The 19,613-nt window shown below is 33.1% G+C and overlaps 1 protein-coding gene across 8 annotated transcripts in view; it reads right to left on the bottom strand.

Moving 5' to 3' along the window:
• Nucleotides 1-19,596, bottom strand: part of LOC139527672 (uncharacterized) — a 56,767-nt gene extending 37,171 nt beyond the window's left edge. The window contains exon 1 of one of the 8 annotated variants that reach the window (XM_071323253.1): nt 19,509-19,596. Coding sequence is in view for 2 of the 8 variants with exons in the window: in XM_071323248.1 (XP_071179349.1) it covers nt 16,447-16,492 (46 nt within the window). In the remaining 6 variants the exon portion in view is untranslated. Of the gene's footprint in view, nt 1-23; nt 131-2,650; nt 2,716-16,194; nt 16,371-16,446; nt 16,522-19,508 lie in introns of those variants that run through there. The other 7 variants (XM_071323248.1, XM_071323250.1, XM_071323257.1 and 4 more) reach the window with 7 other exon arrangements.
• Nucleotides 19,597-19,613: the final 17 nt, after the last annotated feature.

Below are 19,613 nucleotides of genomic sequence, written 5' to 3'. Positions count from 1 at the left end.
AAATAAAATTTAAAATATTTTACCTGCATGTATCTATCAAAATATCCTTGTATGTATATCGTCAGACGTTTCTACTTGGACTACATGTCACATTCGAATAAATTATAATAAATATGTTGTCCTGTCATTAATTATATTGTATTATTCAACAAGTTTAAATAAAGATACTAATTATAAAAACAAATTTTAATCTGGTTTGACTACATAATAATGAACAAATGCATCACTAAAATAAGAGGCTGCATGGAGATTACAGATTTTAGATAATACTAGACAAAAAAGCGCAGAATAAAATGCAAAGCAATGGAGATAAGAAAAAAAGGCAAAAAGATACAGAATAGAGAAAATTGGGTATTAAAAAATAATGAGAAAAAAATGTAACGAATTGAGATAAATGATCTAAAAATGAAAGAATGCAGAAATCAAGATCCGAATCGAAATACTCAAATAGAGACAACAAGAATTAGGAGCCAATATCGTAACAGTTCAATCTAGTAAATCCTAATCTTAATTTGGACATGTTTACTGATACAGCTAACTTTCATAGATATCAGACTAAAACATTTGTACGCACGATAAATGGGCAGATACATGAACTGTTTCATTTAGATAGAGAGTAAAGAATACTCCGAAAGTAAGGAACAGCATTCCCAAAATAAGAAAAAAAAGACATATTCAAAATAAAGATCTACATATTATGTAAATGAAGGTTTGTGAGATACATATTACGATCCAACAGACCCTAATTATTAAATTATGTATGAATCTAGGTAAAACCTTCCTGAACAGACACATTTAGTTGAATTGAATACAAGCATAACTAAATAAAGGCAACAGTAGTATACCTCTATTCGAAATTCATAAATCGATTGAGAAAAAAAACCAATTCCGGGTAACAAACTAAACTGAGGGAAACACATCAAATATAAGAGGAGAACTACGACACAACAGAAACACAACATAAAAATGTAACACATACAGAATCGAACTATAATATAACAATGGCCATTTTCCTGACTTGGTAAAAGGTACACTGTATATTGTGGTATGACCAAAGCATTTTCCTGATTATACTTCTTCATAAATACTAAAACCAAAAAATATTGAGAGCAGACGATGTTTAACTCTGTGATTATTGAAAAGATAGTGACAAAATTAACCGTAAAGCAATAAATAAATTTAAATTTGCCTCAGGGAGTCAGAACGAGTTAAAAAAAAGAAATGTAAGAATTTATCAACGGGGAATTTTAGATTCTTTTCTTAAAAATCATAAAAAAAATATCGACGCACTGGTTATTGAGCTGATGATAACCTCGGAGACAAGCAGTACAACGGTGATAGGATCGACATACAACTTACGAGTGTAGATAACTAAAACAGTAAAGACGTTAACCATGTTAACGTCGTTCGGACAGTAAAGCGAATTTGACGCGCATTGCAAATCGAATTAGAATACGAATTACGTGTGAACGCAGCATTATTTAACATAAATAATGACATCGTCTTTAACTATGTCCTAATCATCAATTACACCGAAAAAACGGTGACCAGCTTTCAAATATAAATTCATTGCCAAACAATCGACTGATTCAACTGCTTTTCGCTGATAGTCACCCAGTGGTACATATTACCCTTCCGGAGCCACTGATATATCACCCCTAGTTTTTGATGGGGTCGTGTTGCTTATTCTTTAGTTTTCTATGTTGTGTCATGTGTACAATTCTTTGTCTGTTTGTATTTTTCATTTTTAGCCATGGCGTTGTCAGTTTTTTTTTCGATTTGTGAGTTTGGATGTCCCTCTGGTTTCTTTCGTCCCTCTTTTACATGTTTATCGCTATCTATTTTTACGAATTTACAGTTTAAGAAGGTTATGATATTTCTACAGTTATATATTTTTCGAAACCTCTTTGAATTTTCCATTTGATCTCTTTATCATTGAAAACGGCATTAAAAATCATCCCTGTATCCTTTGTTGCTATCAGACGCTTTACCTGTACAGTGTTGCTAGGGTGCTCTCTTCGAGGTCCGCGTTAGAAATATAAACAGTGGGTAGCTTTTCAGTTCAAATCGTCATTTGTACCGAAGACAGCAGACAGTGAACATCGGAAAGGTTGGAAAGGAAGTAGTTTATAGCAGGCAATCGGTTAAGTTTAAGTGAAGTGTAGTGCTTGGAACCTGCGGACAGAATATAGAAAGGCTGATACTGTTGGTTCGGTACATATTGTCCAAACAGGGCTGGTGCTAAGGTTTTGCGTCTCACATCTCTCACTATTGCAGTGAGTGTTTGCTGACATACCATGCCTTAGTGCTGCCCTGTTGTTCAGACAGTTATAGACATGTTTATTTTATTAGTTTCATATGAAAGTTTTACAACAGTTTGAATAGTTTCCATACATTCGTTTTATTCAGGTTTCAGCCCGTTTTAGTCCGAGCTAGATTACTCTGACGTCCAACGGCTGTTTTGTCAGGCAAGCTGGGGCCGTGGGACGTCAGAGCTGGTCCCATATCAAAAAGTGGATATTTGCCCACCCAAAATAGATGCGCTGCTTTGTCGCTTCTAGTGCCGATTGAGGGCCTTGGAATTATATAAATTGGGCATCAATCTGTTCATTTTTTCATTTATCTCTTCATTTATGTAAGTTTCACCTACCTGCCAACCTTTATTTTTCCATATTTTAACAGTTTTCACAGAGACCCATCGATTTCTGCATTTTGACTTTCACTTACAAATGGACGTCAAGTCACGAGAGAGTTCGTAGCCTCGAGACTCAAATATGCAAATATTTATTTGTTTTCACCTCCTTTATAGGAGATCGATGTTTAACGTTTAGAAGCCAACCACGATTTTTCACCTCCTTTACAGGAGATCGGTATTAAACATTTAGTTCTGACCACGATAACAATCGGAAGCTCTCGGACATTTAGATAACTTGCATCGTAAATGAACGAGGTGTTACATTATGGTCATTTGCACTGTTTTCTTGTGGTCACGTGATAATCTTTGAAAATGAAAGTCAAAATGCAGAAATCGATGGGTCTCTGTGAAAACTGTTAAAATATGGAAAAATAAAGGTTGGTAGGTAGGTGAAACTTACATAAATGAAGAGATAAATGAAAAATGAACAGATTGATGCCCAATTTATATAATTCCAAGGCCCTCAATCGGCACTAGAAGCGACGAAGTAGCGCATCTATTTTGGGTGGGCAAATATCAACTTTTTGATATGGGACGAGCTCTGACGTCCCACGGCCCCAGCTTGTCTGGCAAAACAGCCGTTGGACGTCAGAGTAATCTCGGACTAAGCCCGTTTGAGACATTTCGGTTCAGCCCGTTTTATACATTCAGGTTTCAGCCCATTTGATACATTTCGGTTCAGCCCATTTTTAAACATTAAAGTTTCAGACCAGTTCCAAACATTTAGGTTTCAGACAATAGTTCCAAACCGTCTGACACGTTTCAAACATTTAGGTTTCAGACCATTTCCAAACATTAAGGTTTCAGACAAGTTCCAAACATTTAGGTTTCAGACCAGTTCCAAACATTTAGGTTTCAGACAACAGTTCTAAACCGTCTGACCCGTTCCAAACATTTAGGTTTCAGACCATAGTTCCAAACCGTCTGACCAGTTTCATACATTTAGGTTTCAGACCTGTTCCATACATTTAGGTTTCAAACCAGTTCCATACATTTAGGTTTCAGACTATAGTTTCAAACAGTTGGTTTAAACAGTATCGGACTGAAAGGGTTTTAAACAGTTTTAATTCAACAGGTTCGGGTTAGGTTGATAGGTGTTGAAATTCGTTCTATGTAGTATTTGTTTAATATTTGTTAATGGTAGTGTAAACTTTTTATTGACTTCAGAACTTTTGAATTGCTTTTCAAATCCCAGGAAACTGGTACGAACCCGAAGATAAATATCTAAACGTCCCCGCACGGTTACACGTTACACTATTTTATGAAATTTTCCATTGATCTTACTAACTGATGATTTCCTTTCTCAGCACAGTAGAGTGATATGAAAACTTATCGTTATAGAAACAAAGGAAGCACGTACCTTTGTCAATGAAATTAACAACGGTGTTATAGCTAGGTAAAATAGCAATAAAAAGATTATTTTTGGTCATCTCAACGATAATATATACGTATAGTATGAATATTCAGGACGATATCAGATTAAACAGTTCAGTGAGCAAAAGGGGCAATAGGCAATCATAATGTAGCGGGCAGGGGCTTGAAATGCTTCGACCCAAGAGTTTTTACTCAAAGTATATGAGTAGTTTGTAAATAACAAAGTCAGTACGACAAGATATGAGCTGGTCAGTATAATATAGGCATTTGCTAAAAGTCACGTAAATAAGTTTCTATCCTTTATTCATTTCTAGAATCATATATTTTCATTTATATTCAAGATAAACAACAATTTAAACTAGTAATATACTTAAACTATAGACTTAAATGATATGACAAGAATCTATTCCGTATGATACATGTACAAAGTTATCTCTACACTCAAGAGATATTCATTAACTTATCTCTAAACTCAAGAGATATTTATTAACTTATCTCTACACTCAAGAGATAATATGTTGGTGTGTCAGAAAAATACATAAAAAGGCTGAGTCCTGCTATCCTAATAAGAAAATAAATTACCTAAGAGAAAATCCTAACTTCAAGTGAATTTAATCAGAATACCTCTTTCTGACATTTGTACATATAGTTGTAACTGATAACTCACCAGTTACATAAAACATGTTTATTATTATTAGTTATATTCAGAACCTTTCCTGAATAACTAACAACTGTTTTGTTTATCATAATTTCCAGACCTTTAGGAAATTATCCCTTACTTGCCTAATGTTTTCTTATTTAATCCTATTTATTACAAAATGACAAACGTTAACAGTAACTATAAACTTCAATGAACAATTTCAATAATTCTAACTTTAAAAGATAAACTAGAAATAAAACTTCAAAAAGTCCGTTAAAATGAAATATATATTCCTTTTAAACTTTGAAAACGCTAACTTTACTATTTTCCTTTACATTAAAAAAATGAAGTTTCTAAGAAAAATAAACCATTTTGACTAAAATGAATAACGAGCAAATAAAAATACCAACTGTAAGAACCAAAAGTTTAAGCAGAACTGACGACCAAGCGTCGAAATTACGTCAATATTAATGTTGGATTGTTGGATTGTTGGATGGTTGGATTGTTGGATTGTTGGATCGCGCGCTTGCCGTCCAACCAAATATTTGAATTCTTAATAAATTACAAAAATCACAATAATATACAATTTTAGTAACCTTTATATAATAAACAAAGTTTGCATGGTACTAAACAAGTTTCTATAGTAACTAAAAATACAACAATATATACAGCGCCACCGGAAGTCACAATACGTAACCAACATTGCGAAAGTTATGTGTGTCACCGGCGGACCAAAATGACAAATATCTAGGATAGTGAGCATTAACATCTGCAAAACATTGAAGACGTTGACTACAAATACTAAAAGGAATTACAAGAAGTATGTGAAAACAGTTGCCAACACGTAAAAATAGTGTTTTTATTGAACAATCGTCCCAAGTGACACATGGATTCTACTGCGCATGTCAATACATTTCATTCATAAAATTCAAGCACAGGTGCGTGGAATTTACTACGATTTACTACAGTTTCTACAATTGGATCTTCACAAAAATACAAGACATACAGTTGGATTATTCAGTGGATTATTACTATGAACTGGTAAATTATTACTATGAACTGGTAAATTATTACATGAACTTCAACTGGTTTATCAAATATATGCAAATGACAGTAATTCAATATTTCTACAAGAATCATAATATTGTAATTGTTCTTACTATACTTATTAAATGTTAATTAAAACTTATTTGCTTCAGTTATCAAATGTTCCAGACTACAAGCATTACAAGTAGTATAATACAAGTTATTTCACACAGTTACTGTTTCCTACATCATAACTTACATAAAAATTACAGAATATTAGACAGTATGCTTTATTAATACCAATTTAAAACATACATGTACATCAAAAATATCTTACATGCCTATCACACGTCATAATAAAATACATGAAAATACATGTACCATAGTCGTCGTACTCTACATTTTACCCCCTTTCCATTATTTGCGTCCCCGCAAATACTTTAAACTTTTGCAAAAGATTCCATTTAATATTTTTCTATGTCTAAAATACATTTGTAAATATATACATATTCTTCTTAAAAAGAAATTATTTCTAAAACTGAATGAAATTAGCTTTCTTATTAATACAATCTATGATTATAACACAAATACATCATAATATGATACCAAATATGTAAAAATTATACATAATTATCATGATTATATTCTTTATATATTTTACAGATACACCAGAAGATTCAACATTGTGACCATCAGCATGAGGGCGGTAGATACCAGATAAACATACATATATACCAAATGTGGAAAATTACTGAAGTACGTTAAGAACAAACTGGAACATGGCTAAGAACCAGAGGTTTCTGAAGGAAAATTTTAGTTACCATGCAAATAGTACCAAAATATTTAAATATAAGTTCAAAAATACACCCAAAATTTAACTTTTAACACTTAAAAGCTTTGACTGTATCTAATATAAATAACTTCTTAACTTTTCAACTTTCCAAATAAATTTTCAGTCTAAATTAATTTCTTATAACTTTTAATCTTAAACATGTTATAATAACCTTAAATTACTTTTGATATTAACAATTCAAATAAGCAATACCATAACATTGCCATAACATTTCTATTAAAAATTTAAATTACATGTACATCTTTATTCAATCTTAAATTAAATGTCTCTTCATGTAGCTACCAGGGACTTCTTCTGTTTCTTTTGTGCAACTGGAGCATTGTTGCTACATGTACAAAATGTATTGTAGGGGGTGGTTCTGGTGTCAGATCTTTTTCTTTAGTAGTCAAATGTCTACCTATTTCTTCTTCGGATACCCCCTTTCCAGACTCTAAATTTGAGGCATGAAATTGCAGTCTTCTCATTGCAATTTGGTTATTTACTTCAACTTGTTCAAGTGTGTCTTTACATTTTGATAGCATCTTTGATTCATGTTCAACAACTTCTGCTGAACCAATTACTGTATCTTGATCATACATGTATGGGTTCATTATACTACATGTACTAGCATGACTAGTATTACAAGTAACATCTTGGCTTATGTTAGCTTGGCTACTATTACTAATAACTAAACATGGTGCCATTACTAATGGAAATCTTTCTGAAAATTTTTCAGTGGGTTGTAAAATGCAATCTTGAACTGTTTCAGGAGAATCATCATCAAGTCGGTCAATGAAAACATCAACAAAATGTTCAGACCTTGGGGAAATTTCATAGTAAGCTTCCCCATAAATTTTACGTATAAATTTATTTGTCTGGCCAATTTGTGTACAATGGACAGCATGACCACCAAGCAGTATAATTCCTTCTGTTAACTTTATGTCAGCGGGACCCCACTGAGATTTCATCAACACTTCTAGTCCTAACAAAGCTTCGTCTTCTATATTTGCAACTATCATTTCTGTATCAAAACATAAATTTCCTAATTTAATTTCAAAAATAGCTTTCCCTAGCTCCTTTAGGGGTTTGCCATCAGCACAAGCTAAAGTATTAGACTTTTCCAAGATTGGTCTATTAACATGAGGAATTTTATTAAAGGCATACACGGATAATACTGTCCGGACTGCCCCTGTATCTACAGTAAAATTAACCTCATACCCTTGGATATGTCCTTCAACATAGACTCCATCACTTCGGAGTACTTGTCTTGCAATAACATTACCTGCAACTGATTGTTCACTTCCTAAAATTGTGTTAGAACAAACTAAATTTGTATCTTCTATAAAAGTGACAGAAGATATATTACTATTACTACTAGTTTCCTCTTTACTATTACTATTACTACTATTTTCCTCTTTACTATTACTATTACTACTAGTTTCCTCTTTACTATTACTATTACTACTACATTTACTAGTTTCCTCTTTACTATTACTATTACTAATATTTTCCTCTTTGCTATTACTATTGCAAATATGTTTCTCTTTACTATTACTATTGCTAATATTTTCCTCTTTGCTATTACTATTGCAAATATGTTTCTCTTTACTATTACTAAAAGTTATACTGCTTGTTGGCTCTTGTACATGTACACCAATATTGTCCAATTTTATATGACCGTTTTCATTAAACTTAAGGGCTAACTTCTGGTCAGCTGGGTTAACCCGTTCTAGTTTAATGTATATCCATCTGATTTAACTTCACCTTGTGACATACTACTGTTGGGGGGAGTGTAAGGCATATTCATCTGTCTTGGAGGATTAATAGCCATATTATTTCTATAATCTGATTGCCTATTGGGATTGCTATAGCATTTTCTTGCATAATGACCGGGTCGACCACAATAGTAACATTTTGGGATGTTTTCTGGGTTATTGTTTCTGTCACAATTGTTATTCCTATAATTCCCATTAGGAACATAGGGTGGGGCGTTGACATTGAAGGGCTGTCTGTCAAACTGTATCTCATCATTTCTTTTCTTGTCTAGGTACATTTGATCAAACATCTTCTGTAATTCAGCTTTGGTTACTGAAATTACATCTTTTTCTGAACTTGTGGAATCTTGCTTGTTGAAATTGGTGTTCTCTTTCTTTAGTTGCCTTACTTTGGTATTTCTTCCTGAATTAATGCCCTCATGTGTTTCAGAAGTTATCTCCTTATAGGTAATGACCTCTTGGACTGCTTCCTCTATAGTTTTGGGGTCTTTATTAAGTTCAAGATGAATTCTTGCTTCAGTATCCGACAGTCCCATTAAAAATCTTTGGAGCAAGTCTTCCTGTCTAATTTTTGCCTGTCTGTTGGAATACGCCTTATCATATAGGCGTTTTAATTCTGCAGCATAGTCTGCAGTGTCTTCATTAGGTTTTTGGGTACGTCTATTAAATTGTACCTGATATGCTCTTTTATTCTCAAAAACCCCAAATCTATTCTTAAGTTCTGTGGCTAATTTTGAATAATTCTTTAATGTTTTACTATTAAGCTGATCAAACACAAAATCACCAGCTTCCCCTTGAAGTCTGGTTAACAATTCACCCAATTTAGTTCTGTTATCCCAATTTTGAAGATTTGCAACTGCCTCAAATCTATTTATCCAGACCTCCCATTTTTCTTTTCCTGTGAAAGAAGGGAGTTTGGCATTGGAAAACCCCATTTTTGATTTTGATCGTTTACTTTGGGTTATTACATCTGTATCAATACTATTTGTATCCATATCAGAGCATGCATCACTAAATATTTCATCATCAGATTCATCACACTCAGATGCTGATGTGAAATCTAAATTACTATAAGATGTAAAACTTGGTTTACTTTTTCTAACTTTAGATATAGAATTGCTATTATTAGCAATTGTTGTACTTTTAGCATGTTTTTGCTGCTGACTTGAAGCATTATTATGCCTATATTGTTTGGTAATACCAGTAAAAGCATTTTGAATGGCTGATACTACTTGACCAGTCATATCTTGTATCGCTACTTTTATACTGTCATATACCCCAGAATCACCTTGATTTTGAGGTTCAGACTTGTTTTCTATATCATTTTGCTTTTGATATCTGGAGGACCTTCTTGGAGAGCCAGTTTTTCTAGGACTTGGCCTCTTACTCAATTTCGATCTGGGTCTTAAGACTATTGTTTCTTCTTCTTCAGTCTCAATACAAGACAAGTCATTAGAAACTTCATTAACTTGGTCACTTTCAGAATGACATGTTTCATCATCAGTGGTATAGAGAGTATTAACTTCACTGTCTTCTGTGTCATATTGGCTACTATGTCCCCTATTAATATATGTGTCGGTCTTTCTTGAACGAACAGACCTTGGTTTACTCATTGCACTGTTTATCTATTACACTTCAAAAGGTTCGTATCACAGGATCCAATAAAGTTTAATGAATCCCACCGAGGATGCCAAAATTATGTAGCGGGCAGGGGCTTGAAATGCTTCGACCCAAGAGTTTTTACTCAAAGTATATGAGTAGTTTGTAAATAACAAAGTCAGTACGACAAGATATGAGCTGGTCAGTATAATATAGGCATTTGCTAAAAGTCACGTAAATAAGTTTCTATCCTTTATTCATTTCTAGAATCATATATTTTCATTTATATTCAAGATAAACAACAATTTAAACTAGTAATATACTTAAACTATAGACTTAAATGATATGACAAGAATCTATTCCGTATGATACATGTACAAAGTTATCTCTACACTCAAGAGATATTCATTAACTTATCTCTAAACTCAAGAGATATTTATTAACTTATCTCTACACTCAAGAGATAATATGTTGGTGTGTCAGAAAAATACATAAAAAGGCTGAGTCCTGCTATCCTAATAAGAAAATAAATTACCTAAGAGAAAATCCTAACTTCAAGTGAATTTAATCAGAATACCTCTTTCTGACATTTGTACATATAGTTGTAACTGATAACTCACCAGTTACATAAAACATGTTTATTATTATTAGTTATATTCAGAACCTTTCCTGAATAACTAACAACTGTTTTGTTTATCATAATTTCCAGACCTTTAGGAAATTATCCCTTACTTGCCTAATGTTTTCTTATTTAATCCTATTTATTACAAAATGACAAACGTTAACAGTAACTATAAACTTCAATGAACAATTTCAATAATTCTAACTTTAAAAGATAAACTAGAAATAAAACTTCAAAAAGTCCGTTAAAATGAAATATATATTCCTTTTAAACTTTGAAAACGCTAACTTTACTATTTTCCTTTACATTAAAAAAATGAAGTTTCTAAGAAAAATAAACCATTTTGACTAAAATGAATAACGAGCAAATAAAAATACCAACTGTAAGAACCAAAAGTTTAAGCAGAACTGACGACCAAGCGTCGAAATTACGTCAATATTAATGTTGGATTGTTGGATTGTTGGATGGTTGGATGGTTGGATTGTTGGATTGTTGGATCGCGCGCTTGCCGTCCAACCAAATATTTGAATTCTTAATAAATTACAAAAATCACAATAATATACAATTTTAGTAACCTTTATATAATAAACAAAGTTTGCATGGTACTAAACAAGTTTCTATAGTAACTAAAAATACAACAATATATACAGCGCCACCGGAAGTCACAATACGTAACCAACATTGCGAAAGTTATGTGTGTCACCGGCGGACCAAAATGACAAATATCTAGGATAGTGAGCATTAACATCTGCAAAACATTGAAGACGTTGACTACAAATACTAAAAGGAATTACAAGAAGTATGTGAAAACAGTTGCCAACACGTAAAAATAGTGTTTTTATTGAACAATCGTCCCAAGTGACACATGGATTCTACTGCGCATGTCAATACATTTCATTCATAAAATTCAAGCACAGGTGCGTGGAATTTACTACGATTTACTACAGTTTCTACAATTGGATCTTCACAAAAATACAAGACATACAGTTGGATTATTCAGTGGATTATTACTATGAACTGGTAAATTATTACTATGAACTGGTAAATTATTACATGAACTTCAACTGGTTTATCAAATATATGCAAATGACAGTAATTCAATATTTCTACAAGAATCATAATATTGTAATTGTTCTTACTATACTTATTAAATGTTAATTAAAACTTATTTGCTTCAGTTATCAAATGTTCCAGACTACAAGCATTACAAGTAGTATAATACAAGTTATTTCACACAGTTACTGTTTCCTACATCATAACTTACATAAAAATTACAGAATATTAGACAGTATGCTTTATTAATACCAATTTAAAACATACATGTACATCAAAAATATCTTACATGCCTATCACACGTCATAATAAAATACATGAAAATACATGTACCATAGTCGTCGTACTCTACAATAAGTCCGATCAAAACAGACAATAGAATGGCCAAAAGGACAACCACAGAAAAGGCAATACCGTGTAACAAAACACTACAAACAAATCTTAAGATAGTGTAACACGAATCCCACAACAATAGCTGTAACTCATTGGCTTCCGAATTAAAGAAAGGAATTTATATATATATAATCAAATGGTACCAGTCCAATAAAGAACAACCAAACCAAATTCAGCTAATACCAACTGAGCCTGAGAGAGATGAAACCTTTATTTGAAAGGTTGTTTCTTTTAATTCATCAAAGGTGAATTCTAAACAAAAATATGTTACAAATCATGTCGACTACTGAGCTGATTATACTGTAGTGGATCGGATTAGCAGTACACCGGCATGTTTGGGGCTTTGACTGTGGAATATGTTAATGAAGGTTAGGAAAGCGCTTAGAACCATTTGGGTCTTTGAAAATAGATACCACTTAGGGTTCGTAACCCATTGACTTTTTCTCGATTTTTATCACTGACCTTGAAGCCTCAATCCACTTAGAAAACTTAAGACTCAGTATTTCTAACACGACCAAAAACTTGGGTTAATCTAGTACAGTGACATACAGATTGCATTATAAATTAACGGTAGCAACATGTTTGCTTTCAAAAGAAGCTGTTAAAAAGGATTGTTTCTCATTTTCATTGTTTCTAGCTAGTGACAATCAGTCTGAATTGTCTTTTATGTGCAATATCCGAGATGGTATATGTAAGTCTGTCCTGGTGTGAAAGGATATGTGTGGTAACCTCAAACAACTGCTACAGAGAATGAAATTTTGAAAGTTTAGTGTGAACTGTTTTTTGTATAAATACTAGGAAGCCATTAAGAGAGACATCATGACCAATAAGTGAGGTATAATGATGATGACCATGAGTCTTTCTAAGCCGAGGGACAGAGGTGATAATATTCTTCATATTCAACGTACTACAGGTTGGACTAGATAAATCATCAAAGAGCATCCAATAAAAGATGTATGTAACCTGGACTGACCGGGGTGAAAGTCGGAGAAATTTGGACTACTACTATATGCAAATAAATTTACCCTGTTGAAAATCTATTTGTCCGAAATCCGTTAGGCCAACTAAAATTAATTAGTAGATTTTCATCCAAATTTTTGAAAAAAATGGGGCGGGTGGGAGGATTTTATTTTTTAAATTTTATTTAATATGAAACCTTCTTGTCACGTGTTATTCATATATATGCAGTATAATAATAAGCTTATATCATGTAAATACATCCATAAAGTATTTTATATAAGACAATAACAATCAAAACCAAGGAGTCATACACCAGAGACTCATAAAACCAAAAGACATTTACATCAACAGTTACAAATAATAAGTAGGAAACAACAGGAACTCCACTAAATTCCAGGAGTGAAATCAAATGCTCCTGAAGTGTAACCATTACCTGCACCGGTACCGTATACGACACCCGTCATATTATTTCTTTGTTCAGCTCGGTAATGATCATGATGATAGAAGGTTGTTACGACTGAGGAAGAATATCACAGAGATATATATGATTGCTGACACACTTTTGTCATAATGGCCTATCAGCTCATGATGGCGACCATAAAATTGCTTGAGTGATGACCTTAATTTGATTGATTTATAGCCCTGTTTTAGCAACTTTTGAGAAAGCAGTATTCCTCGCTCAACAAAAATCAACGTACTTTGAGCTAGATTTAGAGTCGCGTATCAATTGAGACACATATACTCCATATGCTGGTGCCGCTTTATCAAATTCATAAATATATATGATTTGGCAACCACCGTTCTACATGTAATGGACGCTTTAGAAACCTATTTATAGAACACAGCAGAAATGTGGAGAAATGCTCTCTTCAGTTGGACTACCTACATCAAATGTATTTCTTTCTAAGCAATGTTTTGTTGTCCTAATAAAATGAAGCAAATGCATTGGTATGCAATGCTAGTACGATAAGTACAGAATAAAATGAAAACTCAAACGGTTTTGAAATAATATGCTTGGTCCTTAATATGCAAGATGCATATATAGTTACAATGTAGAACATAAAGTTGTTTAATGACTCTATCAAGGGTATTGGGAAAGATAATGTTTGCTGTTTTTTCTTTAAAAAACGAAAGACATGGCTAATTCTTAATCTAAGAGCTTGTTAAAATCAGAGACATGTATACTAAAGAGATTAGCGACTTGTAAATCTCGCTGACTTCACGCGTGTAAACTCGTACCCAGCATCCTCTAATCATATGATAACGAGATTAGCGGTAGTCTAGGCAATCGATAATAATCACTCGGAACACCCTGTTGTTTTTCTTTGTATTAAGGACCAGGACAAAGACCACAGGCACTTGTTTCTATCCATTGGAAGAACCGGCACTATCAACGTATATTTTCTTCCAATGGATAGAAACAAGTGCCTGTGACAAAGACTTTCAGAATTAAAATCTTGTATTGTAAACAAATTCGCAGGTGAATAATAATGACACTGTTTACATGTAGCTGCATGCAATCGGTCTATTAATTAGGGGGTCCCATGATTAGGTGTGTATGTGGAAAATTATTATCTTTGCAAGAAATAACTGTGTAATGGCGAAGATGTCAGCAAGCGAAATTTCCCCTTTTAAAATTAACTTTCTATCATCTCAATATTTATATCTATATTAAAATTGATGCTTGGTGGTTGTTGTGATATTCACGATGTCCAAGACAGATTTTTTATCATTGGACGACAATGACACTGACCCAATTGTAGATAGTGACGACGACTTTGTTCTAGCGACAGGTGTGCACCCCCCCCCCCCAAAAAAAAAAAAGGTCAAGGAAATTGACAAGAGTTTAAGTGCAGATGTTACTGCTATACTTTGGTTACAAATGTCCTGACTTTGCTTTGACAAGATTCTGAAATCTATCTCTTGGTTCCTTGGACACACTTCAAGACAACATGGAAAACAATTGAAATGTAATTTAGGCGAAAATGTTATTTTTTTCTTCATCCTTTTAACAAGGACGCATTTGTTAAAAAAAAAAAAAGGATATGCAAAAGTGCATGTCCTTTAAAAGTATTTAAGGTCCTGTCCATGCATGCTATGTTAATTTTGTAATACTTCCCTAAGAAAAACTTTAAGAATCATCAATTCCGCCAAGATTGAATAATTATTTATATGAAAACAAAATGTCAAAGTGGCTTTGTACTTAATTAAATGGCTTCGTGGTGCATATATGACTTATTAAGCATAACAACTTGACAAGATATGTCGGGCTACTTTACACTGTGATAAAAAGTTTCAAGTTTTAACACCAGGGGTTCACACTACCTTGTTTATGATGTTAATAATTAATCTAGAAAGACTTCATCAATTTGTTAACAACAGGTGACATTTCTGCATGTCCAAGTGGTTTAATGGTGTCAAATTATAAACAGTTTTATTACCATGATCAAGATTTTTAATTAGCAACATTAAAACCTGTATCAATGGAGCTTAACAACAAGAACATTAGCATGTGTTTAGTAATTTATATGTCTCTGTTAAAATTAATAAATAACAAATGCGTATGTTTGTCGATTTTCTGAACGCAATATACGGTCACCAATCTAAAAAGTTCATGCTCGTGTCAATTTCTTTATTCCAGTCAAATGTGTTCCACGATTCTTACGCTTTTGGGTTTCATTCACAGTCCAAATTTCTTGACACAAAGTCATTGTATAAATAAAATAGATCGAAGGTGTGACTTGCGGTGATTTGCGTTCTTGAACACAGCGTATTACTCGTAACCAGAATATTTCATGCCCTTCTCGTAATCAATCTCTATTCTCGGTAAATGATGTTGTCATCATAATATATTGACTTAATCATTCAGTAAGAATACTCTAAGAAATACGAAAACCGAAATTTGAAACAGGAAATTTTACGTGAAACGAAATTATCGACGGTTACCGGTAACGGAAATGAACAAAAATCCGGAAATCGTAATTTTTTCAAAAATAAAAAAAATCGGGGCGGGAAGATTTCAGAGGGGCGGGCGGGGATGAAAATCTATCAATTAATTTTAATTGGCCTTAAAACCAAAACGCTAAAGTAGAATATTAAGATTTTAAAATGTTCAAATACGTTCCTGGACCTCTTGATACGAAAAAAAAAAGCAAAAGATTATCCCGACTATAGATTGTTCTAGTAAATAACGTTAAAGGATAGAAAAGAAGAAAGTAAACTTACATAATTATATCACCTGTCCTACATTAATCCATTTCAAACTCAGTGACACAGAATGTAAATAATGACTTTCATATCAAACATTAATGGTGGAATATTTTGTTATATCGACTTATAAACCATATGTCTGCAACATACGACAAATTTCAACATTTATCCAATCATCCGATATACTGATTTGTGTTGAGATTATGACCCCTTGAGAATTTTCTACTAAAATGTGCTTATTTGATGACCATTAATGATTCCCATTACCTTTTAAGTATTTGATTTCAAAGTCGATATTTGTTTGAAATTTCATTGTATTGAAATCGTTATAAAAACAGTCTGTTTGTACTAGTGTACATGTATTTCAGCGTTTTATAGATTAATGATGGTAAATTATACTTAACATGCCATGTAATTGTCAACATTCATCCATATTAACTGAGTGAGGGTTGCAATCAGTAGAATTCAAAAAGCTTCAGTTAAGAATTTGGCGGCAATTTTTTTAGCTGCTTTTTGGCAAAACGCACATTCTTATTATTTCGTATAAAATCTAGACCGACAATATTTGTCATACCACCCCCAAAAAGGCCTGCCATCGCCTGTATTCTACACCTCCACAGATGACAGAGGCAATTAAGCGCAGTAGGATCGACTTCGATAAAGGGTTTGACATCAACGATCCAGACCTACTGCGCACACAACCACACACATCGCCCGTCATCAACACTGAATCGAAAGAGGCAATACAAACAGCCATGCTAGCAGAACAACCTGATATTCCGTACCATCCACAACAACGCAGTCGGAGTAAAATGAAGGCCAAACGACAAACAGACACCGGTCTGTAAATAGGTTTTTTCCAGTCTGCAATATCCAGACAGGATAGCCGGACGTTAAACATCCACATATCATCATTATACCACATCTTCTTATAACTATCGACAATGTTAGATCTGCAAGAATGCGATAGAATTTTGTTTTTTCCCTTTCTCTTCACTCAGATTTTTAAGTTTATATTAAAAAGAAGATGTGAGACAACTCTCTACAACAGCCCAAGAAATTAACAACTATAGGTCACCGTATGGCCTTCAACAATAAGCCCAGTATATCGCATAGTCAGCTATAAAAGGCCCCGAAATGACAAAAGTAAAACAATTCAACGAGAAAACTAACGGCCTAGTTTATGTACAAAAATGAACGAAAAACAAATATGTTACACATCAACAAACGACAACCACTGATTTACAGGCTCCTGACTTGGGACAGGCACATGCATACAGAATGTGGCGGGGTTCAACATGTTAGCGGGATCCCAACCCTCCCCTTACCTGACACAGTGGTATAACATTACAACACAAGAACGAGAACGAGACTATAAAAATCAGTTGGAAAATTACCGTTTCTGTAGTTCTGTGTATCAGGAAATTTCAAAAGTGCAACTATAAACAGCAAAAATACTGAATATCATATTAAATGGGAATTGCCATTTTGTTCATTAGAATAATATAAGGGGAAATTTCGTTCACTACAGTAATGTTTATTGTTTCATTGCAATTAATTCAAAAGGTTGATTTTTTACCGAAATTCTCCAGAGCTTGTATTTATAACATAGATGTTCGTTATAATATTGTTATATTTCAAACATAGATAATTTACTGTGTCCATTGTATTTTAGCATGAACAGTACTGTAGTTAAAATGTAGTTTGTCTCTGGTGATTGACATGTTTTGTTGAAAGCCTACCTGCATATTATTAAAAATTATATTTTGTACGCGATATCAGTGACATTTTTTTCTTTCTCTTAATAATGTGGGGCTATGGAAGAAAGGAAAATACATGTTAGGCTATCGTTAAACCCTTCTATCATGGAACATGTTATCAATATAGTCACCTTTAAAAATCAGTCATTATAGAACTGAGCCGGGACAGACGTCTTATAAAAAATCTGTGTGGTTAATTTCTTACAGAAATTTTTACCTTTTTGCTATATTCTGTTTTTTTAAGTTTAGTTTTTTTTCACAAACTTATTATGTTTATATGACAATAAAGATATTATTATAATTGTTATTGTATGAACTACAGCATAGATAAGATATGCGACTTCACACGATTCTACATCATTGTGCATTAATTTTGCAGAACTCGGTACGACGGTTTGGAACTCTGATGCAAATAGATATAAGAAGGAGTGGTATGAGTGCCAATGAGACAACTCGATCTCTCATCCATGTCTGAATTTGTAAAAGTAAACTGGGCCATTATAGGTCAAAGTACGGTCTTCAACACGGAGTCTTGGCTCACACTGAACAGCAAGCTATAAACCCAAAAATGATATGTGTAAGACCATTCAAACGGGAAAACCAATGGTATAATCTATATGAAAACATGGTAAACTAAACAAGATTTTTTCTGTATTTTTGTTTATTTTTCTTTTTTGTGTGATCGAGGTTTTTTTTTACTATTTTTCTTTATTAATTGTGTTTTTCTTCAAATTTCTCAACTGGAAACTGACCACTGTTCCAATCTGGCTGGCCAAAAGAATGATGTTTCCACTCAAACAGGGGCATATAGCTATATAGGTATCAATTAAAAAATATGTGTATGCTAGTGTTTAAAAACATAGAAGAAATACATATTTCTTACAACTCCTACAGAATGAGATTTTTTTTATAGTCAGTCACATGCAAAAACAAAATGATATATGAAGTTGAGAACTTTTGTCATTAGGATGGGGATCGAGTCTGTTATATTACTATTAATTAGTGTCTTTCTTCGTTTAATTATAGATTATCTGTTTATCGCTATTTTACCTACGACGACGTTGTCAATTCCATGTCAATTTCATTAGCAACGTGCCTCCTTGGTTTCTAGCAATAAAATTTTCCATCTCAAGCGAGAAGCATGATATGAAAATTTATCACAAAAAAAGATGAAAGGAAAAATGCACAAAATTACGATAATGCATATCATTCGAGTCAATTTAGCAATTATTATTTGATAGGTCTATGTGACAGTCAGTATAAATAGCAGAATGAACAAATAGCGCTTTAGCTTACTTTAAAAGTGGTCGTACATTTTTAAATAAAGGTGTTCGTAAAGCTTATTGCTTAGTTTTTCTCCGTCAACATGGTCAATAATATCCTCAAACTATAAATATTCAAAAGAACTTAGGTTCATGTGGACCCTATGACTAAAATGGCCGTATTTTCACCTCAAAAGTTACTCTGAGTACAGACAAACCTGCGCATCTGTAAAAGAATTAAGGCATAGCATGCCCTAGATAAATGAATTTTAAGTATGTTTTATGTTTTAGAAAAATAAAAACTTACCAGGATTTTGCCATGCACTTTTTTTTCAATCCTCCAGAAGGTGCCAAATAAACTAAGTTGGGAAACAGGTTTGAGAACTTTCCCACAGGTAAAAATTAAAGTGAG

The sequence above is a fragment of the Mytilus edulis genome, chromosome 6 (assembly GCF_963676685.1).
Source record: "Mytilus edulis chromosome 6, xbMytEdul2.2, whole genome shotgun sequence".
Classification (NCBI taxonomy): Eukaryota; Metazoa; Mollusca; class Bivalvia; order Mytilida; family Mytilidae; genus Mytilus; species Mytilus edulis.
The sequence above is the reverse complement of the archived record's forward strand: the minus strand, read 5'-3'. Positions and strand labels throughout refer to the sequence as shown.